Genomic DNA, 27,440 nt, shown 5'->3' with positions numbered 1-27,440 from the left:
GATACACAAATTCTCAGACAAAAAGTGACGACGTAGCGACGTAGTCTGAGTGTTTTATTTTGAAAATATGACAACACATGCTAACGTTATTGTGCCAGCTTGACACTGGTCCCTCCGCTGCGCACGGGACGTTGTCGGATTGGATGTTAAAAAGAAGATTGCAACATAGTAACTCGCAGGGGAGGAACTGTGAAGCGGGCGGTAGGAGTGAAAGCGCAGCACCAGCAGTGGAAAGTTCGCAGTGAGTCAGTTCAGCGGAAGTGAAGCTCTCGAAAAGTCAGTGAACGCAACAGGTGTCAGTTCTTCTTATGGTTGTTGTGTGAGTCGTCACTTAAAGGCTTCGCAGTGGTTTGGATAGTCAGGATTAAAGTTTACGTCTGCTAGAAGAGCAACATGTCAAACCTTCGACCCAGACTGTGTGCGCTGAAGAAAGAAGTCAACGGCTACGGGTTCCACCTGCACGGAGAGAAGGGCAAGACCGGGCAGTTTATCAGGCTGGTGGAGCCCGATACTCCCGCCTCCGCCGCCGGGCTTCTCGCGGGCGACCGCCTGGTGTTCGTGAATGGAGAGAACGTGGAGGGCGAGGGCCACCAGCAAGTGGTCGCCAGGATACGGGCCACCGTCGGGGCTCTCGAGCTTATCGTGGTGGACCCCGATACGGCTGAGCTGCTGCTGAAACATAACCTGCAGTGCCGGAAAGAATTCGTCACGGAGGGGATTCCCCTGCCCGGCGGGGACAGCGACTCGGACCGCGGGGATGCTCAGAGCAACGGCACTCCGAGGGAGTCCAGCCCTGTCCCGCGTGAGAACGGGGATGCTTCGTCGGACAGGTCGGACAGGTCGGAGAGGCTGAGTGTGAGCTCCAGCACCAAGGTAAAGCACAGCCACTCACTATTATATTATATTATATTATATTATATTATATTATATTATATTATATTATATTATATTATATTATATTATATTATGAGAAAGCATGCTTTAAAAATACTCAATGACTCACTCACAATGACTGAATGTGAGTAACCTAATTTTTTTAGTGCTTTTAGGTTTTCATGAATACCTTGACAACTGTCAGGTCAAAAGGTCAGCTGCTAACCTCTCGATTAGTGGTGGGCAATAAAGATAATTTTGTATGGGGGTGTCAGTACACATTTCGTTACATTATGTAATAGTATGTCATTAAAGAGTGAAGTGTCTGGATGATCAATTGAGGAAGCGTGGAAGTTTAGCCTTGGTCTTTGGATCGGTGTGTGTCGAAGAACACGCTCACCTCACGGTGCATTTACTTTTATGTTACATCACTTACATTTATTTGATCCACAAGCAGTTTCTTAGTGGAGAACTTTCATTGAGAATGTCTGTTTTTTGGCTAATCCAACCAGTTTGGTAGGTAGATAAATAAAAGCCCTTTATCACAATCATGCAAAAATTCTTCATCATCCTTGAACGTTGAATTACATCATCATTTGCAATACCCCAGCGCATCCAGAGAAAATAAAGGGATAGCTACCATGATATAAACACTATGGCAAGATCTCGTACATTCAACAAATCTATATAATGTCACTGTGTGTTGTCATATCATCCAACTCTGCATGTCTGTGTGTGTAAGCAAAGTTTGGCAGCTCTTTAAAAACATTCCATATTACTGTGTTATAGGAGTCACACCAACTTGTAATATAGGTCAGCCAAATGAGCCCCTGATTTATATCCTCCTATCTGATCTGAGGCCAGCCCTACCTCTGAGCTGCAATGGTTAGGTGGAATTAAATCCCCTATCCAGTGGCCACTTCCAGTGCCAGTGAAAGGCTATAAGCTAAGACAGAGAAGTGACACGGCACAGTGAAACGTGCCAGGCCTCGAATCATTCCTGTTCAACAGAGTCTTTGTCATATAAGTGCTTGTCAGTCCCTCTTCTTCCCTCCTTGAATTCCACGTCAGGTTTGTCTTGTCAGACCGGAGGCTTCGTCACTCCGATGCATGTCAGTGAGATGGAACATCTTTTTTTGCATTATTGTTTTTGGCAGATTGATTGTCTGAGATATGATGGGATAAAAATCGTGCGTTTAATTCGCACGCCCAGAGCATCTTTACTTGGCTGTTGGGTGAAGGTGCTTCACGCTTTCTGGTTTTCTGAGAGATGCTCACAAAAAGAGATAGATTAACAACAATACTAATGGTTTGACGCCCTGTCTGGGACTCTGAGATCTCCACCACATCAAAATTCAAGTACTTTGGCATATGTTTTTTTTCCTTGGATTACCATAATACTGCCTCTTTGAAAGACCAGGCTTTTGTTGTCTGTTATGAAACAATTTTACGAGATTATTCTTTGAAATGGTCAAAAACATGGCAAGGTTTTGTAGGCTATGTAACTGTTTTGGCCAGTGCAAAGTCTGGGCCCTGATTTAAATGTTGTGTAACAGCAATGCAAAAGAGCCTCATTGTGGAGGTGTTAAGCAGTGTGGAGCTCAGAATGGGAAACAGGTTTTTATTAAGGACTTTAAAAAATAATGCAATACTTGTATTTTCAGACTTGGCTCTTTCGTTAGGTAGGAGTCAGGGGTCAGCTACAAAACAACATGAAGGTACTGGTAGTGTTTCAGTGTCTTTCATGGGCTACATTGTAAATCCTCATACATAAATATCTATATGTTAGGGCTGGAACGATTGGTGATTTTTATTATTAGGTAATCTGTTGCTGCTGCACTACGCTAAAATAGGTGTCTGTATAGGAGGTGTGTTCAGATGTGCAGTTGGCTTGTGCAATCTCATGGTCATAAATGCGGACCCTTGCCAAAATGAATTTATGTAACGCTGACCATTGCTGCGACGGAGGTGCTGATTATGATTTCAAAGAAATTTTCCATTTCCTTTCCTTTCCAACCGCACCTCCTGCCAGGAAGTTGAATCAGCCATTCGGCATGTTTGATGCTCAGAAAGTGCAACAATACCAGTGGCTTGGCACCCTCTCTGGGACTCTGAGTCCTTTTACCACATCGTGATTTGATGTTCTTTGTCACGCACATGAAATGTTTTTGAGATTTGGGTGGTGTACACTTTGGTTCCTTGGTGACCTGCGGTTATCCTTAACATCCCTCACTCCCACCTCGCTACCACCTCGCTACCCCTGTGGGTACTTATGGAGCCTCTCAACTCTGATTTGCTGTCAGTTTTCTACACAGTTGATTTCTGTTTGTTTGCATACTACATGCTACATTTTGGCCAAATCAGTATGCAATGCCAGTATTGTGGACAATCATTATTTATTATTTTCGACTGGAATCAAAGTAGTGGGTTTCTAGTCCAAAAGCCTGCCTATGTTGATATGGATCTCCTACATGTAAGCACAGTCTGCCACCAATAGGACTCTGAGATTGTCATAAATGGGATGTCCAGCTTTTTGTCTCAGTCTATGTAGGTGCCTCATTTCCTGTCACCAATGCTCTGACCTCCAGTCAGTGAAAAGCCCAGGCTAGCTGGCTGGGATGCTGCAAACCTACAGCTACATTCCTCCCTGATGGGAAACTTGGCAAAGCCTGACTGATGGTTTGATACTGGCCTCTGATACCAACCTCCCACTGGGATACACTTGAGTGGGCTGGCCAGTGATGACGTGAAACTGGCCCTGCTGAGCACAATCATGGTTACGCTTCAAACAATGGGTCCTTTCACGTGATTGGCTTTGGTTGGACTTGGTATTGCAGCCCAGCGCTCAGTCACCAAACCATTTTCACACTAGATTAAGCAAAATCCTCATGGTTATAGTCACGACAAAGACTTGGATATCTGATTCTCCAGAGATTTCTGTTTTCCTGGGAGATAAAAGCATGAAGTGAGTGGGGATTGTCATCATATTGTGGTAACATCCTGGCCTCCAGCGGCTCAGTCCTCCACCGCACCGAGGGCCATCTATCGGTCACCATAGAGATCCCCAGCAGCAGAAAGAGGCTTTGTCCACAGTGTTTGCATGGGGAGAAAGGCTTCTGAGCCAGGGAGGAAAGGAGAGAGCACTCTCACGCCTCAACAAGGAGGCCATGCTGACCCTGAAATACCTACACCATCACTTAACACACACTGTCAATAGGGCTGGGGTGAAGTGAGATGTGGGCAAGAGGGGGCTGGCCACGGGATTAAACAGCAATTTGTTCTTCACTGCTTGTAGATGTGAAAATGTCAAACAAATCATGAAGTAATAGGATCCTAAGTGAATGGGTGGTAGATGTGTCGAAGCAAGGTTCACTATAATGAGGTTCTTGACCAAAAATAAAAAGTTGGTGCCGTTTCATCCCTCGCGATCCATTGGTTACTCATTTGGAGAGCATAGAGATTCATTAATTGTCTTAACTCTGCGTGCTTCTTGCCTCCACTCCTTGTTTGCAGTTAGAGACGATTTTGATCCTCAGACTCTGACTGAAGGCCTCAAGGCAGCTCTCGTCTTTCCAAGGGATCGTTTATTCTTCAGTGTTTCACAAGGTCTCTTATCGCTCAGCTCATATAAACCCAGGAGAGAACAGTAAATCTATTGATTCAGGGCTGGTGAACACTATAAATCCAGATTGATGCCATGTTACTCATTATTGCTGCAGTTTCTGTTGATTGAAAGTTTGTGGTTGTGGTACAGTATAACATATCTGCACTTGCATAATTTGTTGCAGCAAGGTGCAGAAGTTACAGCCATTGAGCGTTACATTTTGTTTCAGTGTTTTATTGAACATATCAACAAGCAGTTTTCAGGTTTTATGGTGCTGAAATGATGAGTGGATTCATCATTCAATGAATTGCTTATTATCAGCGTTTGCTTGAGCTTTTGCTGTAACTTTAGCAGCCTTAAGATCAAAGGTCCTCTTAACAGGCCTAGCAGATGGCTCATGGTGCACACATAACATGCAAATTCCCATAACACTCAGTAGAATTAGCTCATATTAAGACATTTCCCTGCTATTGCTGGATCTGCACCTTTCCAATGGGTCTTCTACTGACTGAATGGAAATTAAAGGGTCTCACAGTCCTATTGGTGAGCATTGTTCAGACCCCTCAGCAGTGATCACATAATTATTATTATTAACATGCATGTGCTGATAGGCTGTGCTTCCATCATGCAGGCAGAAAGGCTGCCAAATGCTCCTGCAAAATCAACATCATTCTATAGCATTTGTATTTACTTCTTAAATTAAAGTGGCAGCTCTGATTGAAATTTTGAGATTGAGATTTTTTCAATCCCAAAGTCCAGAAAGTCTTAACCCCATGTAAGGACATGTGTCCCTAACTTTGTGAAATTTTCAATGACCTTCAAATAGAGTGTGTGCTTGTGTTTAAGAACTAGTTTTTAACAGTGAAAAGGGTTCTAATACTGAGACCAGCTCTTGATTACATTGCCCGCAGGCGCAACTTTTCATCAGATGGCTCTTTATACGGGCTGCCATCCAAAACAAACTCAATGAAAGTGCTGCTGGCGTCAGCTGACTGAGATCCTCACTGTTTTCCTGGTGACATAGTCTAAATAAACACACAGAGATAGAAAATAGGCTGTCGGTCGTCCAAGCTTCCATTCCAGTCCTTTATTCTTAGCAGTGGAGAACATGTAGCCATTCATTCATTTCTCCGCATTTTCCACTTGAGGTTAACCAAGGACACGCTTCTGACACTGAGATGACAGTGTCAGAAGCATTTCTTCCCTTCGGCTCCGGCTGGAACGTGAAGCTAAGCTGTCCAATGAAAGCCTGCAGATCCATCATGATTTAATCAGGGTCTTTGGCATGACAGGGATTATAATTACATTTGGTACAAGTAATTAGGAAAGTGTCTTTGAAGTCTCTGCCGCTCTTAAATTGTGAATGCATTAATACTATGTTGCATGTAGGGCTTTGTCCTCAAGCTTTGGACACAGGCCGCCTTTGACTCTAATCAGTCAGCAGTTGCTAAATTGAGAATTCAGCATGACCAAACAGATTGGGGTGATTATATGAATAGAGACTAGGGGGAGGTGTGTTCAGAAATAAAAGATCTGGACAGTTAACACATGTCATTTTTGTCATTGTAGCTGTAGTTAGGGTGTCAGATGAAGCTTTGTGAAGCTAAAAAAGTAATGTAAAGAAACAAAGATTCTGTAACGCGTCCATGTATGTCCTGGGTCTGCTCCCGAGTCTCCTCCCAGAAGGAGAACTTCCACGGGCATTCACGTGGCACCCTGATCAGACGCTCGAACCACCTCGACTAACTCCTGTCAGATCTCTGAGGTCTTGTCACGGTTTCAAAGGGTGAGCCCAGATGGACGCATATTTTGTCTGCTTGCTAATGGAAAGCTAACTGTAATGTTGGCAGACTAAATTCTGTGTTTTTGTCATCGGAACGAGTGCGTAATCATGCAGTGGATGAATAAAAGTTCCACAGTTCATTAAGAAAAATATTCAGAATTTAATGAATATCAGGGAAGAACTTGCACTGTGTTTTATCAATGAAATCCTCTGCAGGACAACCTCCATATGCAGCTCTAATACACTGGGGAAACACCTCAGTTGACAGGATGTGCTCTGTCTGGTCATAAACCCCAACTTAGCCTCCAGCTAAAGACAAGCTAACGGCAATGTCAGCAGACATTTCAATGAAATAACAGGGTTTATTCTTCTGCTGTCGAATGTTAGCCCATCAACATAAACATAAACATTTCCTGTGCTAAGTTAGCCAATGTTAGCGCTACCCCCACACTAACCTTGACTTGTTTCAGAGCCAAGACTCGTCACACCTTCTGGATCTCTGAGCTCTTCACCCTGTCTCTAAACTCATTTGAGCTCGTTGCTAATGGAAATGGTGATGTTGGCAGACATTTCAGTGAAATATCAGGATCTACTTTCTGCTGGTGTTATTCCAGGAAAATGTCCACTAGCTAAAACTGAACTCTTTTTGTGACAATATTGAGGGTATCTGTGGGGTTATATCTAATTTTTAGTGCTAATTCTGAATTCTTTGTTGAACTCATCATAATAAGTTCTTGAGAAGAGGCCTGGGTAAAAAGGCTGATGAGTGGTTTGTGAATTTTAAATTTTTCTCACATTTTGTTGGTAAAAGGCCTTACTGTAACAACATACACACACACACACACACACACACACACACACACACACACACACACACACACACACACACACACACACACACACACACACACACACACACACAGCCAGTTCCTCTGTCAGCATAGTTGTTAGCTGCTGGGGTGGAGCCAATGAGGAAACCACTTCCTGTCCTTGTAGAGTCGCTATAGTGCTGAAGCTACACTATTTGTTTTTGTCTCAGCCTGTTAATGATAACCAGAACGGTTCATTCAGTGGTAGCTCTGTGTCATTTCTGTTGATTATGTAACTTCCTCAGGCAGTAAACACAAAGCAAAATGTTACTACATTCATCAGGCAAGCACTCAGTCAGTCAGTGCATGAGCAAACAGTTTGGACAGATTGGATGCCACGCACCAAAATACAACTGACTGCTTTACTCAACGTGAATATTTCGCTTCAACGACTACTGTTTGCAACAGACACCATCTTACAGTGTACTGTACTTATCAAGAGGCAAGCACAGTATCTCTTTTTCAAGGGAGCCCTGGCTAAGATAGCATCATACATACAAACAACAACAACAACAAAACAAACAACAGAGAGTGAGTGTGAATGAGTCTGACTGGCTGGTTTTTCATGCATTACGCAATGCAACAATGATAAAATAATAAACCAATACAAGATCAATTGAAAAGCACAAGCTTCATCAATGGTGTAACAAAAATACCTAGGTTTCAAGACCAATGCCAAAAACTTGTCTTTTTTGATGCTTTCAAGAATATAAACAAGGAATTTGTCTAAATACAATAAAGTCTGAAACTGACACCACACTGACATTGACTGAAATGAGAGCGCAAGTCAAAGATCTGACCAGATACTCAACTGTTTGTGTTGTCAGCCGAAGTGAGGAAGTGTTAAAGTCCATTTCACAGCTCTTGCCGTACTGTGGACTGTCACAATCCCTGGACTGTTTTCAGGTTGATTATTTCAAGAGGCTGGTTTGAGAGAGGCTGGAAAGTTCAACGGTGTCACAACACAACCAGACCCGTGAGTGTGGTTCAACACAAATGGCTCAATTCATAGCCATGAGACAATCTTCCCAGAATTTGGGAATTTACATATTTGGTATGCAGCATTTTTCTCTTTGTGGAATTGTGCCCAGAGGTAGTTAGAAATTTATAAATTTCACATCACATACCACGAAGTGTTACACCCTCAGTTCAAGGTCCTCTCAGCAGGTCAGCTCTCTTTATGAGATACTAGGTTGGAGCACAGGATCTGATGTTTAACTAAAGCAAGTCGTAAAACCGTTAACCTTTGATATCCGTCGAGCTCAGGGAATGCTTGCAATGGCTGCCCACAGCCTCTTGTGCCGTCACGGTAAAACTCGGCTAATACAATATTCACAAACCAGATGTCATTTCTATGTACAAAGTGTCACCCGCTGAGGCTGCACCCAGCTCTCTGCAACAGTTACTGCATTTCGCACTTCCACCAGGCTGCAGGTACGACTCTGTTGTTGACCTTTAGCCTCCCTGCAGAGAAAGGCTTGAAAAAGTCACATTTCAAGTGATGGTTAGGTTGAAAATCTGTCGTTGGGTATTAGCCCTATAAAGCTAAGCTAGATATTTCACATAAGCTTGTAGGAGATGGAAAGACACGTCTTCTCTGAGGTTTTTCTTCAGGAGAGCAACTACCATTGCAAAGCATGGCAGCTTGTTAAAGAGAGTCACTGCTGGACTTCACGCACTCGCGTTATTACTGTACAGCACTCGCAGTCACCGCTCTGTTTTGCTGCACATGGTGCTGCTGGTGCTGTGGTTTTCCTGTGCACGCTATGAAGGGGATTGCAAAAAGCCCTGAAAATGAGAAAGAACTCAGCTGTCACTTGAAATATAACGAGTGTCGCTGGTGACGGTAAGCAAAGGAGCTTCAGTGACCTATCGTGCTATGTGGTGAAGGCATGCTTTAAATAAAGTGTTTGTCACATCGTCTAATGTAATGTTGGAATCGGGGGAAGGCCTGGCGTACCTGTTGTGAGAGCTTGAACTCTGCACCTGTGGTCTAAATGGTAACAGTGACACTTGTGTCTCCATGCAGTGCTGTGGTCTAATGTTTCTCTGTTTAATTGCCTCTTTCTGGATATTCTTCTTTCTTTGCTCTCTTTTTAACCTCATTGTCCTCCATGCCTGCGGCGATATAAATATATATGTTATATTTCTAGATATCCTCAAGTACGTAAAGGGTAAATCCCCTGGTATATGACCATGCTTGTAAAATGGGATAATTGCAGTGTTCAGCTGTCCAGCAGTGTACTTTGCACCCTTCTGCTACACTGTATCATCCTTATCATCTTCATTAACAACCTCTGGTTATGCGGGCTTTGTCATAAATGTGTGATTCCATCCAAAGGTTCAACCTGACTCTCAGCATACCTAAAGTCCTCCAAAGATCACGATGACTCACCGGGGATATTTCAGCAATCATCAACCACGCTGATTTCGTACAAGCCCTTGGTTCGATGCGTAACCCACCCTTGCCAGCGGCTGAGAGGGTGTGTCTGGCTCGAGCGAATGCTGAGGCTGCATTGGTTGTATCTTATATGATCACTTGGCAGGGACTCACCTGCAGATAGCCGCTGATAGCTGAGGATGTCGCATAGATAGCTGTGGATTTATAAGGTGATGATCGTGCAACAGCTGGGTGGGGTGCACTTGCGTTGCCTCGTGCTCGTTGGTTATAAACAGGTTTAAAGGCTCTGCCTCTCAAAGCCTTACCTGACACCTTACCGCACCTTTTTGAAGCTGACCCCTTTTGTAATAGGAACCCAGGAATCATATCCAGCAGTCTTGTTATAAATGCGGAGCTCATGGCGTCAGTGCAACAGTGCACGTGATTACAGCATTAAATGTTTAAGTGAATATACAGATCCTTCACCCACTCGGGATTAGACACTTCGGTAGGTGTAGGACACAGCAGGATTAGCCTCTGCAAGAGAGCAGAGACCTGCCACAGCTGCGTTCAGTTAGCAAAGGAAGTCAGCTGAAGTATTCTGTATAATCTGTGTCATTATGCGCGTGAACATCTGTCTCAGGCCCATGTGCATCACGATGTAACAAAAGACTATTCTGCTTATCTGTATTTATAACCTCATGTAATAGGGAAGTTAAATGACGTACATACCTTTGCAATTTCGAGCATATATTAATGTGGAACCTCAGATTGACGTCAGCTGCGTGTCAAAGTGGATCACTTTGGAGAAATCTAAGGTCAATTGTCCGAAACTGGATTTCAATTTACCCAAGCAGCATATGTCACATCCTTCATTTAAGCAGAGACGGCCATGTGGTTATTGAGCTGTTGTTGCTCGTGAAGTGTCACCATATCAAACCATTAAAGCATGACTATCAGACAGTGATTGTAAACACTATCAGCTATTATATAATATTTACAGCTGTTTCAGCTAGAGCTCAGCACTCCAGAGGCTCCTGTGTATTGCATTACATGCTAAATTGCATTTCATTGCAGTGACCGTCAAGTCGATCTATATTATCACCATGTCACACAGAGAGCCAGCAAAATATCCCCGATCGCACCTTTTAACGAGCTGTATGTGTGCAGGAGGAGGGAGGCAGGCTGCGGCCTCGCCTCTGCCGCCTGAAGAAGGGAGACAGCGGCTACGGCTTCAACCTGCACAGCGAGAAGTCCAAACCGGGCCAGTTCATCAGAGCTGTGGATGAAGACTCTCCGGCACAGAGAGCAGGCCTCAGAGCGCATGACAAGATCATCCAGGTATACAACACACGCTCACGTCCACATCTTTTTGTTTGATACTGCGTGTTTTAATTTGTTTGTGCGTGTATCAGCTGTAATCCTATTACATCAGTGGGCAAATGGGAAACTGAAATCCCAGGGGGTATTAGGCTATTATTAGAGGGTGAGTGTGTGTAGCTGTAATGTCTGTGTGTGCAGGTGTGTTCATCTATATGCTCCTGTGCATGTCTGCGGGGTATAAAGAGTGTTTTCCGCTGCACACGGGAAGCAGAAATCAGCGTTTTCTCCCTCGCTGTGTGTGCGGCGACCATGCTGGCAGAGTCACAGAGTTAATCCACTTACAGTGTCTGTGGGCTGAATTAGAGCCCACTCAAACAGTCTGCAGGGCCTCTCGCATGCAGGAGAGAATGGGGGGCACAGGGATGATGTCGGTGAAGTTGTACATACTGTACTCACATCAAGGTGAAGTTTCAGACGGGGCGTTGAGGAGGTTTAGAAGGTGGGTTTGGGGAAGCAGAATGGTGGGGGTTCAGGGGAGTCAGTCAGACGAGCGTCAGTGGAGAGGAGTGAAGTGTTCTGTACCACCTGTCCGATGTTCACAGACAGTGTGGGAGTCGGCGAGGCTGAGAGATTCCTGACAGCGTTCCTACCGCGGATCTCCCTCCCACAGGAATTCCTCAGTGACTCACTGAATCTCCCTCGATTCTTCATTAGCTCCAGCTCCGGGAGTGAGCGCACACACCACGCCCTGTAATAACGCCATGACCGAACACTTCCTATCACTGGCACCATCACTGTTCATTGTTTTTCAGTCCAGCCACAAAATCAGTAACTACATGTTGCCTTATCGTAACAAAAACCATCATTATTTTGCATGTGGCCCTCTGTGTGAATGATAGCGCACGCTGTAGTTTATGTTGGTCGTTCTTATCGCCTTTGACTCAATAAAATGTTAGCCACAGGAATATTTCCACCTGTGCAAGCAAACATTTACAGTGTGATGGAAAACACATTTTTAACGGTACCTTATGATGGTATCATAATTAAAAGAACGCATTACACCACAGTCACAAAAAGAATGTGAGAACATGTCGTAAGTATTTGCTCAGTGTTGAACACCTCCTTATGCTGTCACCAGCTGCAAAGCATCAGGATGGACTGGCAGATATTTAGACCATCAGCCAGAGAACTCCCTTGATCACCTGCATCAGGACTGAAGCTGAAGATCACGATTGACTCAAAAACAGAAAATAAATCGGCTTTTCTCTGTTTTCTGTTGTTATAAGCGAGGATGAAACAAGACGTTCCTCTCCTCTCTCAGGTGAATGGCGTGTCAGTGGTCGGCATGCAGCACTCGGAGGTGGTGGCGGCCATCAAAGCGGGAGGAGAGGAGGCCACACTGCTGGTGGTTGATGCCGAGGCTGAAGAATTCTTCAATAGGTGCAACGTCCTGCCCACTGAGGAGCACGTCACTGGTACGACACTCATCAGACACGCAGCTAGTGTGTTACTCTGGCTGTTTAGTACATAAAAATATGGCTGACGTGGGGCCTGTGTGTCGTTCTCTCCTCTGCAGGACCTCTTCCCGAGCCAGCGTCTGAGAGAGCATCAGAGAGGGAGGAGGTGAGGACCACTGCACACACACACACACACACACACACACACACACACACACACACACACACACACACACACTTACAGATAGTGGCCTGGAAAAGCCCTGCTGATCCTCTCTGGACATTCCTGGTAGCAGATTAGGAGTTCTGGACAGTGTTGTGTGAAGCATTCTCTGCCTTCATGTGTTTCAGGGCTGCACTGTAAACCTCACACAGACGCAGACCCGAGCCTGACCGATAACATTAGAGTATTCAGCATTCGCAGTAGAACCCAGGAGCTGGTGTGTTAGCGAGGCCGCTGACGGCGTTCAGATGATCATATTCCACTTTAAACACACAGTGGCAGCACTTACTTCACGTCTCACACCACAATTTAGAGGTTTAAATTTTTATTTATCCTAGAGAGGAAGCAGGATGATTCATTTTTAATTCCTGTCTTTTTCTTCTCATTAATCTACACAGAATACTCTACAATGACGAGGAAAAAAGGGCTTTTTGCGGTGTTTTGTTAATTTATTAAAAATAAAAGATTTGAAATGTCCCATTTACATTCGGATTCAGACGCTTGTGAAGAAAACTTTGAACTGACAGTGTTGATCAGTTCTACATGGATTAAGTCCTTAGTATCCAAGACCCAAAAGCACTGGATCACTACCCATAATGCAACTCACTGGTGTCCTTCTTCAGACTCACTGCCTTGTGAATACCTGTTTTTTACACTCAGTGCTCCCATCTTGTAATGCAGCCTTACTGGTTCCAAGCCCTGAGATGACCCAGCTGACATCACTACGACATCATCAGGGTTATTTTTTCACTGAGCAGAAAACGTGATGCAGCTGCCTTTACAGTGTGACGTATGTCGGCGGAGTGCTCCTTTAATTGGCTTTCACTTTTAACATTCCACAGGCAGAGTTTATCAGAAGTAAACACTCTCCACCTCCTCTCGCCACACGCACGCACGCACGCACACACACACACATGCACAGATACACTGACAACATGGGAAAAGTGGATTGTCCCCTCTGGTGACATTGTGGCTGACCCTTCACCATGGCAACAAGAGCTCACAAGTGTGCGCTTCCCTCTCTCTCTCTCTCTCTCTCTCTGTCTCTCTCTCTCTGTCTCTCTCGTACTCCTCTGTGGCCCAGAGGATCATGGGATTGAAGTGGCTTTAACTCTTGGGGATTATGCTAATGAGAAGACTAACGAGCGCCGTTCACATACTCACAGATGCAGGCAGATCGCACTCCTCTGCGGCAGGAACAATCACTCATTCACCAGCAATTACATAACACAGCACTGCGTGGAGACACTCACAGCCACCTCTGACCTCACATATATGTGTGTGCGTTTGTGTGTGTTCTGTATGTATCTTAAGAGGCTTTTAGCGAAGACGCAGTAGTTGTGCGTGCATGCGTTGAAAGGCGACAAAGCATCAGCACAGGACTCTTGTGTCATCGTGCAGCATGTTGGAGCATTTGTCCAAAGCCACTCGTACAGGCCAGAGTGTATTTTTAGAGGAGCAGCTCTTTATGAATGGCATGCCAGTGTCATACATAGATGAAGAGAGCCACACAGGGCGAAGCGCCGCAGGCAGAGCAGGTCGCTCAGCGCAGCTTATCGACGTGTTTTCAGTGCTGCGAGTTAATGTTTCAACCAGTTTTCCACCCTGCACACAGATTAGTGCTGACACTGAGCCCCAGCTTTAATAAGTGAGTGATGAGAATATGATTGAAGCTGCAGCCGCTGTATGTCAGGGTTACTGACAGCAGGCCTCTTCTGCCCCCTGCTGGACTAAACCACAGCAACCGCTCCAAAAACTTTTTTTGTCATCCTTTCGCCACTGATGTCAAGTTTCGCATGTAGTTTTAGTTTTATTAGCCCAGGTTTGAACTAATCTGAGATCTCTGCCTCCACCTAATCTCACCCTTGGACCCTTTAATCTCACTTGGTTTGAACAGTGTGCTGTTTCTCTGTCTGACAGGCTGCAGCACAATGGGAGCCCATAGTGCACGTGTCCACCTTCTCCCCCCCTGCAGAGGTACAGACACATGTTCACACCGTGCAAACACTTCAGCACCTTTTCTGATTGATTAAGCTCAGAGATGCACTGAATACAGCACAGACATTAATACGAACACTCTGTTGAGCTTACAAAGTGTGAGATTTGTGGATAAAGAGGAAATATCACAAGTTAAAGTCATCGTAAAGTCATTGTCAGGAAGGATAAGGAGAGAGTAAATGTCTGTGGCCACCACATGCAAAACCACCAATCCCTTTGTGGGGTTTGGATTGCTTTTGCCTCTTCATTGCACTGGCTGTCACTTTCATTTGCACCAAAGCAGGTGGAACAGAGTCACAATCACTGGTGCTTCCTGAATGGGCAGACTGATTTCCCTGAAGGTGTTATGGTGAAGTCACAATATCATGTGAATTTCAACTTTATTCAAACATTGTGATTTTTCCATCATTATTTTCATCATAGATTCAACTAACCATTGTTTTCATTATGAACAAATTAGTTAGACAAAGAAAAAAAGTCCAACCATCATTCCAGAACCAAAAGATAGTCAAATCACATGAAACTCAGCTAACTAAGCAGTTAACTGAGAAGCTGCAACCAGGAAATACTTGAATGAATTACATTTAAAAGAATCATAAATGACTCACATGCTCTTATTCTGAAAGGGCGATAATAAATGTACAATCTGTCTGCGTCTCCAGGTTGACGACGGCCTGGGTCTGGGCTTGTCGCTGGCCGAGGCCAAAGAGAGAGCCCGCCAGAAACGAGCCGCCAAGAAAGCTCCACCCATGGACTGGACCAAGAGGAACGAACTGTTCAGCAACTTGTAAACATCAAAATCATCATCATCATCATCATCATCATCATCATGTCCGCCTCCTCCCCACTGGCTGCACTGCCCTGTCTCTGGTGTCCGAGTTTAGCTTCTACGTCGTCGCGGCATCCATGAAAGACACGGCGTCCATTTTGAACTTTTGAAATCCCCTCGTTTAACAGTATTAAATCATGATTTTATTTGTTTTAATTTAGGGTTTTGCCACTTTTCTTTCATGATGAAATGACGCTTGAGATGTCATCGACACACACGGGAACAAATGTTAATATATGAAGAAGAAATGTTTCAAAAAGAGAAAAGTTTCTCAGATGGAAAGGAGCTTCTGAAGAATAATGGGGGGGGGGCAAATTGAGAAAATTGGCAGATCCCGCAGCCAGAATTGAAATCTTCAGTTTAAACGAATGAAGTCAGATTTTGACGTCTGCAATCAGCAACTAGAATGAAAGAATGTACGTTTTCTAGTCTGTGAATGAACGACGCTGAATGACTCCGCTGAGCCCTGACTGCTGACATTCCACGACGGCCATGTTTGATCTCCGCCGCTGCGTTCAAGGGACCGGTCTGCTCTGGTCGTCTTACTGGAAACAGGTCTTCACGCCCGTCCACTTGTCCTTCCCTCCAGGGCTTCTGTCACAATATACTGTATGTTTGATTCCAGGAAATTATTTTTTCATGTCGCTATTGATAGATTTGTACATACACAAATAAATGATTTAAGGGATTTGGTCTGAGCAGTCACGTGCATGAAAAACCCAGCTCGCTTCCCTCGGTGTAAATTCTCCTTTTAATGATTTCCAGGATGATACAGAATTCAGTTGAAATATTTAAAAAAAAAAGTAATAGGCGTCCATCAAAAGATAACAGAGATAGTGCTGATTTTAGGTTTTGATGTCAAAGTGCCTTCAGCCTGGAAATCTTACAAACATTGTTACAGAGAATCCAAATCTGAGTCTTCTCTTTACTGACGTCACTGAAAGAGGATGAACCGCAAACACGCATTCAACCAGTCAGATAGAAAAAGCTTGTTTTTGTGCAGTGAATACTCTATAAGGTGCGTAAGAAGAGACAGACAGAGAGTCAAATGTAACACAGTGTAATAAAATTCAGTTTTGCTCAGTTGAGGGTCAGAAAACAACACGTGGCTTCAGTAAACCTGCAGTAACACTGATGATCCTGAATAACTCGTTAGCAGCTGTTAACTCTGGCTTTACCGTCAAATTCTAAGCTTGTGCGTGTGGAACAAACCGCCAATCATAGACCCACAGTCGCATATTTAATAAGATAGAATGAAATTATTGGAAAATGTATTCAAATTCATTCACTGCTTTGTAAAGCAATGACTCATTTTTTAACTTAAGTTAAAAAAAAAGATCATAAAACTGCTATGGAGTCTGGAGTGTGTCTAAAATTCAACGCAGAGAACCTCGTAATTGGCTCCAATGGCTGGAGCAAGCTCTGCTCTGAGCGGTGACCCGTGGCCAAGCTGACATGCTGCCGTGTATTTCTTCGTCCAGTCGACAGCGAGCACGTGAAGAGGCTGCTGTAGAAGAGACGTGTTGGAGGGAGGTGGAAAAGGAAGTGATGGGGTCCAGGTTCCCACAGACAAGTGAGCCAATGGTCAACGAGCAACAGCACGCAGGTAGCGTGGCCACGGACCTTTACGTCTCAGATTTCCAGAGGAACAATTATATAAATGTTCCTGTTACTATTACTAAGTGGTTTAAAAAAAAAAAAAACATTTAAAAGGCTCAAAATTAATTTGGTGGATTCATTTAAAAATGTAAAGACAGAGTAAGGAAATAAATATTTTTCAGTATGTTTTTGTACAGTTTAAATGTAATCCTTAAAGTTACAACAGCATCTTAAAAACATATCAGTTCATCGGTTGATTAGAATGAAACTTGTAAAAGCTGTTAGTTATTCTGGTGGCACACTCCAGACTCCACGCTGCCAACTGCGTAGAAAACTCCTCACTGCTCACGTTGACAGAATGAACTGTGATCTCTCAGATCGCGCTGACGCGGCTTGAAATGCTTCACAGACCGCTGTTGAAATGTTTCTCCCGTTCTTTGGAAACAGCCCACTTACAGTAAATCCACTTCACAGCGCCCCGAGGCGAGCTGCAAAACCTTCCAGACTGTTAGAGGGAGGCGGACTGAGCTGCACACACGGTAGTGCTTTAAAGAAGCTTCACTGTGTGCTGACAGGAACCTCCTGAAGACTTTGGTAAAAACATGTAAATCAACTGTAGTACGTACATGTGGAATATGCTGCTTTTAATACAATAAAGAATATTTTCCTGTGTTATAGACAATAAGCAGCAGTACTCTGTATTATATATATAATACAGTAATGCTAATTTAGACAGTGAAACAGTCAATAGGAACTCCATTTGTTAAAAAACAAACATAGAAGTATAAATATACTCAGTATAAAGATATCTGACTACACACATACACAGTGCCACCATGGACTTATCTATACATTTTCATGTAATGCAAATAAAATGGACCCTCGTTCCCTTTAGTGGTAATAGATTGAACACACACAGGCGTCTGGAGGTGGATCTCGCAGCCGCGCTTTGTTGTTGCGCCAATAACTTTCCCAGGTGTGTGTCCTAAGGCGAAGTGCTCGCGTTGAAAAACTGGGCAATATTGAGGAAAAGTTGTGCAGGAAATCCTCAAATGTGTTCTTTGTTGACTCATCCAGAGTCACGAGGAGGCGCCGGGCCCTCCGCTGCCTCTGTTCTCACCGGCTTCAAAGGTAAGTCTTGTTTTCCCGTTGGCAGAAAGGAACTTTGTCCCGGTGAGTCTCAGGATGTCACTCCAGCATCGCGTCCAGCTGGTCAGCCAGGTCATCGAACATGTTGCCAATGTCATCCAGAATATTTCCTGCTGCCTTCACTGTGCTACTGCCCCTGTGAAACAGACAGGATGGTGTTACAAGTATGTACAGTATGTAGATGTATGTAGATGTTCCTGTTGAGATACATTTAAGATCAGCTGTCCTTACCCGTCCACGCTGCTGCCCTGCGCCAGTTTGTTCTCCACCACTTTGAGAGCAGCCTCCAGTGACGTGCTGGTTTGCTCCAGCCTCTTCTGAGCCAGCACCTCCAGACCGGCCACATCAGCCAGGGGTGTCCCCGCTCTCCCTAGCTGGCCCAGTGGTGCCGAGACGGGGTGCGAAGGGGTCGGAGCTGGGGAGCACGGAGCAGCGAACGCAACGCTCTGGACCATGGCAAGGTTTGACCCTGAGGGACAAGACGTGAGGGGTTAATCTGTTGTGCAAAATCAATTTTAAAAAATATTCTTAAACAAGGCAAATGTCGTGTCTGTTGGTCGCTGCTACCTGCTGTTGACGCCGAGGCTACGCTGGTCTGAGGGAGCCTCGATGTGGACGAAGCGGCAGCTTTCTGTGGACTCTCTTGCAGGGACATCACTGTCTGTGGGTGTTTCACAGATTTGGGACTGGGTATACACGTCTGTGTTTGTATGCTGCCACCCAGCTTCGGGGAGACTGTGTGGATTTGTACACTGGTTAGTTTAGGAATGGCTGTTTGTGCATTAGCTTGAACAGAACAAGCAGTTTTCTGGGGGGTTGCTGGTTTGCTGTTAGGGGGTTGTTTGAGAGGACTGCAAGGCTTTGAAGACACTGGAGGCTTTGGGCCTTTTCCCATGGAGCCTACTCTTTGGAACACAATCCTCTGAGATTCTCCGTCGCTCAGCGTGCTGACATCATGCATGTGGAGACTGTTTTGTGAGTGGTTGTCGTCCCTGTTGGGGGTGGTAGCCTCCTCAGGCATCAACGAGTCTTTGGGTTTGTGTCGTCTTTTCACCGTGTCGGACTCTTTCAAATTGAACTCCGGGAGCTCCAGGCTGTTCGGGATCTGGACTGGACCCTCTGGGGTCTTGAGTTCAGCATCTGCTTGGGTGACAGATGTGATCCTGGGGCGCTGCTTGATAGTGAGGTTGCCTTCTTCAGCAAAAGGGAGGTGGTCGCCAGAGCAGTGCTTTGGAGACGGACTAGCGCTCTTTGATATTCTTTCACTTTTCTTTGCTTTCTCCTCGTCCAGTCTTCCTTCTGTGGCCCCACTTCTTACTCTACTCTCTACTTCTGTCCTCTCACTTCCTGTCCTCTTCAGGCCACCCAGGCCCAGAGCAGGGACAGGTTTGGAGTGCTGTTGGGACTGAGCAGTCATGTGAGGAGTCATGTGAGGAGTCATGTGAGCAGTCATGTGAGCAGTCATGTGAGCAGTCATGTGAGGAGTCATGTGAGGAGTCATGCCATGTGGAATTGGAGAGGAAACAGGGCTGAAAACAGGAGAATTTGGGATATGAGTCGGTGGTATGTCTATCCTCCTGGATGGACTGCTGCTGCTTCCCTCTAGCCTGGCTGCGATGCTCCTCACGCAGCCTGTGCTCTCCGTCTCCACCCCTCCCTTCGCCTCTGGTTCCACCACTTTCCCATTTCCTGGTTGGCGTGTTGGGCTGCCGCTTACCGAGCTCATTCTCTTGGGAGGCGGTGGGGGTGGGCCTTTGCGTCGGGATCGCACGGCAAATGAGTGGCTGCGGTTGATGTGGCGCTGGGTCCCTCCGGGGTTTGCGTGTCCACGTCCTGGCCTGCGCGATAGAGTAGCGTAGGAGGGCATGGCTGCAGAGGAAGAGGAGGTATAGGTGGGAGTGAGGTCGTCGTCATCGTCAGGCTCGCCGTCAGACAGAGCGTAGCGAGTCAGGCTTTGGGCACGCTTCTTGTGCGGGCCCCTCTGGGTGTCATTAGCAGGACCCTGTCCAGGCCGGGGTCCCAACAGGGGGACAGCTCCAGGGAGAGGCTTGGAGTGCACCCATGGAGCCCCGTTGACGGCTGCTGTTTGGGCATTGAGATAACTGAAGGCCTTCTGTGTGGGAGAAGGCTGCGGGGACGGAGGGGAAGGGGAAGCGAGTGGGTGGTGCTGAGGCTGATAGAGGCGGTTTGGGGACTGGAAGTGTTTGGTCTTGGGTGGGACAGCTGGGTAGGCAAAGCGAGGCATCTTGCTTGGGGTTAGTGGAGGTGTTAGGGGGGAGAAGGGCAGTTTGTTGGGAGTAGCAGAGCGACTCTGGTGCTCCCACATCTCTGTGGGTCTCTGTCTACTTCTTCCTCCAGGGCTGCCTCCTCCACGCTTGGCATCCTCCACCACACCACCCCCCAGACTCTCCTCTGACCGGCTGGATGCCTTGGCTGAAGATGGTGCAGCTTGATGATCTTGAGGATATCCTGAATTTGAATTTCCAGAATTCCCTGATCCCCGGGAGCGCACGCTTATGCTCTCCTGGCTGCCTATAGCAGAAGGCACGCCCCTGATGCCAAACGCCTCTGCAGCTCCTCCTCCCACCCTGCCCATCATTGCGCTCTGCAGCTCAGCGCTCAACTCGCTGTCCTGGAAGGACAGGAGGGCCCTGGGGGTGCGCGGGGAGGGGCAGCAGTCGTCAGAAGGAGCATCAGAGCGAGCGTGAGCATGCACGTTGTGTGCCGGCGTGTGTTCGATGGCCACCAGCTCCAGGGCAGCAGGCGGCTTCCGTCGTAGAGTCCCACCTCCAGCATGGTTACGAGAGCGCTGCAGGTCACAAAGTCTCTTAACTGCTAACATTAGCTTCTTCTGATGGCCTGAGACAGAGAGATAGCAATCATTACAATCTGATCAATATTGAACACACAGTGGTTTAAAGCAAGACTGTCTAACTTTTGCTTAACAGCGGCCTCTGTGGCCACAAGTGGAAATTACAGGACAACAGCACTGAATTTCTCTGATATTCCCAAGAGTCTTACCAGTTAGTTGCTTTAAAGACAACACTTGAATGTGACAGTAATTACACCAAATCAGACAAAAATCTTGACTCACTTATTAGCTTTTCTGGAGCTTTCAACTATATCTCAGGTGCTTTCTCATCAGGATGCGCTACTGTCCTATTCACATGTTAACAGAAGTTAACACTTCAGAAAAGCAGCAGTTTATCGTATTTACTCTCCAGATCGGCACATCATGGGTGCTGGATCGTGACTACTTCTTCTGTCAAATGATGTGCTGCTATGAAGTGCAAACAGCATGCACTAACTTAACAGAAGCACAAGAGGAGTCAGCAAACTACCTCAGTAATGTCAGTTACACAGCGCTATCTGTCTTTAGACTTATCGTAGAAAGGCTCCGATAGGATTCAGTTTTCTTCACTCCAACACTATGTTGTGTAAAGTTTGTTCAGAGGCACACGGGATATTACTTCCTTGCAAGCATAACTTGAGTGAGATGACTTGTTTGCTTCATTCTTTGGGAAGACGACCAACATCCACGTCGAATTTCATAGAAACCTGCTCTAATTCCTCACCCAGCTTAGTGATGCCTATCTCCTGCAGGTCCTCCCAGGTGATGTCTTTGACAATAGTGATGGAGTCATAGCCATTGTCACACAATCTCTTCTGGTACTGAGGCAGTCCAATCACACTCAGCCACTCCCCCAGGTCCGCCTGAGCAGCAGCAAACACACAACAAAGGAGACAGGGGACGGGGCGGTGAGGCAAACTGATCACAAAAATGAAAATGTGAGTGGGACATTAGAGGTGTTTTCTCACAGGAATGTAATCAGGCAGCCACTCTGGGATGCTCAGCTTGCCAATTTCCATTGAGATCTTCTTTCGGTGGCCTGGTTTGGTCACTCCGATGGCTGTCAGGTCCTGAAGACCACAACACATGTAAGCAGCCAGGAAACAAACAACATTATCATTCAAGTGAGTCACGCTAACCACTGTGTTCCTCTGTAAATGCATATGTGCATCAGTAATATATAATGGCACAAATGCTAATTGGAGCACACATACACACCTCAGGGGTCATCCTGCTGATGGTGGGTACATCATATCCTGCGCTGATGAAGTTGGATGTGTATTGCTCCAACTGGAACTCACACAACCACTGGTAGATGGCCTCAGAGTCCTAACAACAAAGAGGGGAAATATGGATGAGTCTCCTCTCTCTCTTACACACACACACACACACACCACACACACACACACACACACACACACACACACACACACACACACACACACACACACACACACACACACACACACACACACACACACTCACACACACCTAATACCGGGCTCACCTTGCCCTCCAGAAGATGTTCAGGCCTCACGAAGCCTTTCTGAGGAGTGCCGTTGACCTGCCGACGGGAAACACCTGAAAAACACACGATCAATTGTACAGGAAGACAAGCTTTGCTGTGAGCAACCGCAGGGTCAGCAAACCAGACCCACCCACCAGACCCAAGACAGAACAAAGGTTCAGCAGCGACAGGCTTCTGGTAAGTGATTTAAAGCTGTATGTAAAACAACGCTGATAATAAGACACATTTGTTACGCTGCTAAAATCCTCTGTGCAGCTGTCTGGGTGAGGGGGCGGTTGTTGGGTCTCTTAAGTACAGGTGTATCCTCTACCTGATCTGGAAGCCCACTGAACGCACTCATGACTCATCCTTATGTCAGTCATGACATATTACCACAGATCTCTGAGGAATGCACCTTTCATGCAGTTTTCCCCATCTTTGCCTCTCTTTTGCCCCAGGCATATGCTTTAAGTGCTGCCCCTCTTCCTTTTTGCTCTTTTAGTCATCCTTCCTGACAGGATCCATTTACCTTTTAATTATCACAGCTTGCAATAACCTTTCTCTATGAAGCACCAATCCGAACACACACATACACTTAGCAAAGTTAAAGTGATGGAAGAGGTATAAAAGCAATTTAAATAAATCAACATTTTCTGACTTAGTGGTATCTATCCATGCAAGGTTAATCCAAAAGTTTAGCAAATAAACTCTCTCTTTTTTTTTTTTAATCTGGACCTGAGATATTCCTGCGTTTGTGTTGCTTTTCCTTTGCTCTGTTTTTCTCTGCTTTGTTGTGAAGGTCAGAGGTCCTGGTGTCCAAAGAGAGCAGAACAGCACCTAGTGGAGAGGTATTTGGCCTCAGGGAAGAGACAAAACTTCAACTTTTGGATCGCTCTTCTCAAAGCCCAAATCAAATGAAGTGTGTGCGCTCCAAAAGATATTTGCCTCATTACTAGATATCAACACAAATCTAGAATAAAATCCTTCAACGAGCTTGTTTGCTTGTTCCAGACATTTCCTTGAAAACAGCAAAATTTAGGACTGGTGTTCAATTGTTTGTCCAAGAAAATTCTACATTGAAGTTCAGAACTGAATCAATCTACAAGCAGCCTTTCTTCTGTTTTCATCTTCACTGTCGCTTTGCCTCCACGTCACAATCAATAAATAACCAGTGAGGTGAGCAGACTCCTCTGATCACATTTAAACAGCTCAGTCTAGCGACAGAAGTGCTGCATCCCCTGCAGCCCCGACAAAACATCAAACCCCCGTCAGATCCATACATGACTTCTCACCCTTCAGGAGGAACGAGAGCGGCAGAGCTCGTGATGTTCGGCACTTCATCCTTCTTTCCGCCTCTCCTTCACGCAGAGCACGCACTTAAGTCAACTTATCTCTTCTCTCTCTTGTCTTTCTCCTTCATTTAACAAATGTGTTTTGCTGTTTCTGTTTCTGTTCCTGTCTCCTCCCCTGACCCCTCCCTCCCACTCCTCATTTCTCTTCACCTCAACCCTCCTTCCTGTTCAGCCTGAAGTCAACAGAGACCCTCTGCTTCTTCTGTCACTCCTTAACATTTTCAAAGGCCCAGAAAAAGCTCAAGTCCAGAGAATAGCTGCAGCAAATGCATTTTTCTATGATTTTTCTGCACCTGCCTTTCAGCTCCAACAGCGTGCACACAGAAGGACACATTCTGCTAGCCTTCAGCATTCCTTAGCGAGGTGATCTGGCGCTTTTATGGGCTGTGTGGTTGAGAGTAGTCTGCGGTTTTATTGGTTTCTGTGGTGAGGTGAGGTAAGCCTTTTTCTCCCTCCTTTCATCTCATTTCCTTTCAGACTGACTGCAATAACACGCTCGATCTGCAGAACAAAAGCACTGCTGCTACATTTGTCTTTAATCACATTCCTGTGGTATAAGAAGCTACGGCGATGTTTAAATGGAGAATAACAGCATCTACTTTAATGCTGTTTACCGTGATGTACATGTTGTCTGAGGACATAAAGTGATTTTCCTTAGGTTTGAAAAGTCATAATACAGCGAGAAGAGGTTTGAATATTAGGATAAAAAAAAACCTGCGAAAAGTTGTTAATTATGAGATTTCAGTGCATTGTCAACAAATGTGGATACGGATGAGGGTCACCTTTTGTTTGTCAAATAAGTGATGCGCCCAGATGACCACAAGTCATGGGAATCACAAATAAACATCTTATTATCAAAGATATATTAAAAGAAATGAAAGCAGTTACATGATGTACAGTATGAGTGCATCACTGGACATGTTTTGAGGCAGCAGTTAAAGTACAGCAGGGACTTGTTTTTTTTCCCGACAGCTGTGTCAGAGAGTACAGAGATCAAAACACGAGTTCACGGCATCAGAACAGGATTAGAGCTCAGGCTTCATGACTCTCTGGAAATGATATCAATGGGAGCCAGACGCTACTGGGGGGGAAGTCTCTGGATGAGACGGCTGTGCACTGCATTTTATCTGAGGAGGTGGGAAAGTGAACCAACCAGTGTCTGATCCACTTTTATAAATGTGCAGCTCACAGTCTCCTTCCTAAGCTTGTGTTATAACAGTGCTAACAGGAAACTGAGGCAGAGTTCTAATGGTGACCAGTTCCAGGTGACATCACCTGCAGACACAGACCGTAGCTTTTTCCTGGTCATAGGAAAGTGACGCTGCAGTGCTAACACCTCTGTGCAAACAAATCAGAACTATACTGTCTGTGTGGACTGTGAGGAAACTCTAGACATTTGTTCTCAAAGCAGCTTTTTCATTGCAATATTATGACTTTTTACTCAAAATTCCAGAATTCCAAAATTACAAGAAGAAGGCTGACAATACTCTCTTCTCTGACTAACCTGTGGTTCCATCTGCCTGTTTGCTGTGGTCGACTGCTGCAATGTGGAGATGGTCTCCTGATTCACCAGCAGAGGGAACCAGCTGCACACAAAAGAACACAAGGTAAGCTGCGACGAGGAACACTGCTGAATCTCTAGAATCATTGATATGAGCTGCAGACAATATCCACCATGGCAGGTCAGATTTGTAATGAGGAACATCCTACATACAGTTTGTAGTACAGTGCAGATTTCTGCCTAATGTCACTGGTCTTTGTGAGCAGATCTCACCTTGCCAGTGTCAGCATTGTGGCGAGTCCCATTCTGTTTGTGGCTGCTCTCCGAGCTCTGGCCACTGCCGGCGCTGCGGCTGCTGCCCACACTGCCGGCACTGCCAACGCTGTTTCTGTCACCTGAGACCGAAACAAGACGGGAAAAAAAGAGGGAGAAACAGAAAACATAGAGGGGGAGATTGCAGTGTAAGATGAGACTCGCAGAGAATCTGAGAGTTAGGAAATCAGGACGGACGTTTGTAGGGTGTAATTTCTCGTAAAGGTATGTGGTCTGAGTGTACTGCAAAACACAAACAATTTCAACAAGTCATTAGCAAGTCCTTTCACCCTGAAAGGGTTAGTTTGACATATTATTTGCTGTCTTCCCAAGAGTTGACTTAGAGGTTCGACACCTGCCTCATGTCTGTATGCAAGTATGGAGCTAGGGCTGGTAGTTGCTTATTCTAGCTCATCTTAGCTTAGCTTGGTTTTGCGTAAAGGCTAGGAGCAGGAGGAAAAAGTTAGCCTGACTCAGTCCAAAGCTCTAAAATAGGCCCATCAGCGAGTCTAAAGCATCACAAATTGTCTGTCCTTTGTTCAACCCACACACGAACAGAAATATGTGAATGACAAAATGTGCAGCTATTTCTTTGGCAACAACAGATTGAACAGGTTAAGCAGTGATTTCCTATGCTAAGCTAGGCTACTCACCTCCTGGCTCAAGCTCCATACTTAACATACAGACAAAAGCTGATATCAATCCTCTTGTCTAAGTCTTGAGAAGAATGCGATTATGTGTATTTACCAAAACATCAAATGATTCCTTTAAAAATTTGCTAATTTCAGACATTATCTCTTTGCTTATGAAAACCAAAACTACAAATTTCAGAACTCAACACCAAATGAATTGACTTGTTAAAATAATTATCAGATTTTTGCTGTCCAGGCTTTCAGGGTGAAGGTAGCTGCACCAGCAAGCTGCAAAAAAAACACCAGTCAGGAGAATCACAGGAGCTAAAGGTTCTAAAGGAGTGCTGCTCACTTACCATCATCTGGGCCTGCCAGATAACTGCAGTTATGGTTACTGGATTATTGGGGGTGTGGGGAGCAGTGGGGGTGCATCATATTTACAGGGTGGCATGGTAAGGTCAAGACTTTGGGATTTAAAGGGATAAAGTTGGGAATAAGCTTCCTTAAAGAGGCGCAGTGTACACAGGGTCAGAGGGGTGGCGGGGATATAGGACCACACACCCTTACCAGTGGGAGAGCTCCTGAGGACCCAAATGTCCTGAGTAGGGCTAACAGGACTAGCTGGGGCTGAGAGCTGACTGTCAGGTGGAGCACCTAACAAACACACACACACACACTTCAGACACACGCTCACTGTATACCCCACATACTGTAGCTGGGAGAGGACCTATCGAGCCGACACTGAGCACCAGAGGACTGATGAAGAGGAGACTGGGTTCACGGTGCTGTTTAGGAGGGAAATGTGAAACGGGCCCCTGGGCACAGACATGTGAAGGGCCCCCCACTACAACTACACAGGAGCAAGACTCCCATACTGAAAGAGACAAAAAGACTGGAAACAATGCTAGCATGCCATTTGGGATTGTCTTATGTCTCTTTGTGGTTGTTTGGCATTATTTTGAGTATTTTTGATTTTCCGAAGAGATGTTAACAAACACTTCAAACGGAGGCTCTGGCCCAGGGGTCCCCTGACCCCTTTGAGCCTCTGGGTCAGTGCCCTGTAGGTCTCTTCAGTAATCCATCGTTGCATGGGAGGTCATGAATGTGTTACAGGAACCAAACAGATGGGAGGAAGTTAGTGTGTGTGTGTGTGTGTGTGTGTGTGTGTGTGTGTGTGTGTGTGTGTGTGTGTGTGTGT

General features: G+C 45.5%; 2 protein-coding genes across 4 annotated transcripts in view; one reads left to right on the top strand and one right to left on the bottom strand.

The window, feature by feature from the left end:
* Positions 1-148: 148 nt before the first annotated feature.
* nherf1a (NHERF family PDZ scaffold protein 1a) lies at positions 149-16,027 on the top strand. Its single transcript, XM_070991240.1, has 6 exons — positions 149-873; positions 10,680-10,850; positions 12,154-12,307; positions 12,409-12,455; positions 14,433-14,489; positions 15,173-16,027. Exons 1-6 carry the CDS (start codon positions 394-396, stop codon positions 15,299-15,301), a joined length of 1,038 nt encoding a protein of 345 aa, XP_070847341.1. The 5' UTR covers positions 149-393; the 3' UTR covers positions 15,302-16,027.
* A 1,254-nt stretch (positions 16,028-17,281) lies between these two features.
* LOC139349865 (caskin-2-like) overlaps positions 17,282-27,440 on the bottom strand; it is a 47,210-nt gene continuing 37,051 nt past the window's right edge. For 2 of the 3 annotated variants that reach the window (XM_070990900.1, XM_070990901.1), the window contains exons 13-22: positions 26,810-26,896; positions 25,572-25,693; positions 25,302-25,383; positions 22,446-22,519; positions 22,157-22,267; positions 21,907-22,008; positions 21,663-21,801; positions 18,655-20,946; positions 18,319-18,556; positions 17,282-18,223 (exon numbers count right to left, since the gene is read on the bottom strand). In XM_070990900.1, the coding sequence (XP_070847001.1) occupies positions 18,127-18,223; positions 18,319-18,556; positions 18,655-20,946; positions 21,663-21,801; positions 21,907-22,008; positions 22,157-22,267; positions 22,446-22,519; positions 25,302-25,383; positions 25,572-25,693; positions 26,810-26,896 (3,344 nt within the window). In that variant the 3' untranslated portion in view covers positions 17,282-18,126. The remainder of the gene's footprint in view (positions 18,224-18,318; positions 18,557-18,654; positions 20,947-21,662; positions 21,802-21,906; positions 22,009-22,156; positions 22,268-22,445; positions 22,520-25,301; positions 25,384-25,571; positions 25,694-26,809; positions 26,897-27,440) is intronic. The other variant, XM_070990902.1, reaches the window with a different exon arrangement.

The sequence above is a fragment of the Chaetodon trifascialis genome, chromosome 21, assembly GCF_039877785.1.
Source record: "Chaetodon trifascialis isolate fChaTrf1 chromosome 21, fChaTrf1.hap1, whole genome shotgun sequence".
Taxonomy (NCBI): domain Eukaryota; kingdom Metazoa; phylum Chordata; class Actinopteri; order Chaetodontiformes; family Chaetodontidae; genus Chaetodon; species Chaetodon trifascialis.
This window is presented reverse-complemented; position numbering and strand designations above follow the sequence as displayed.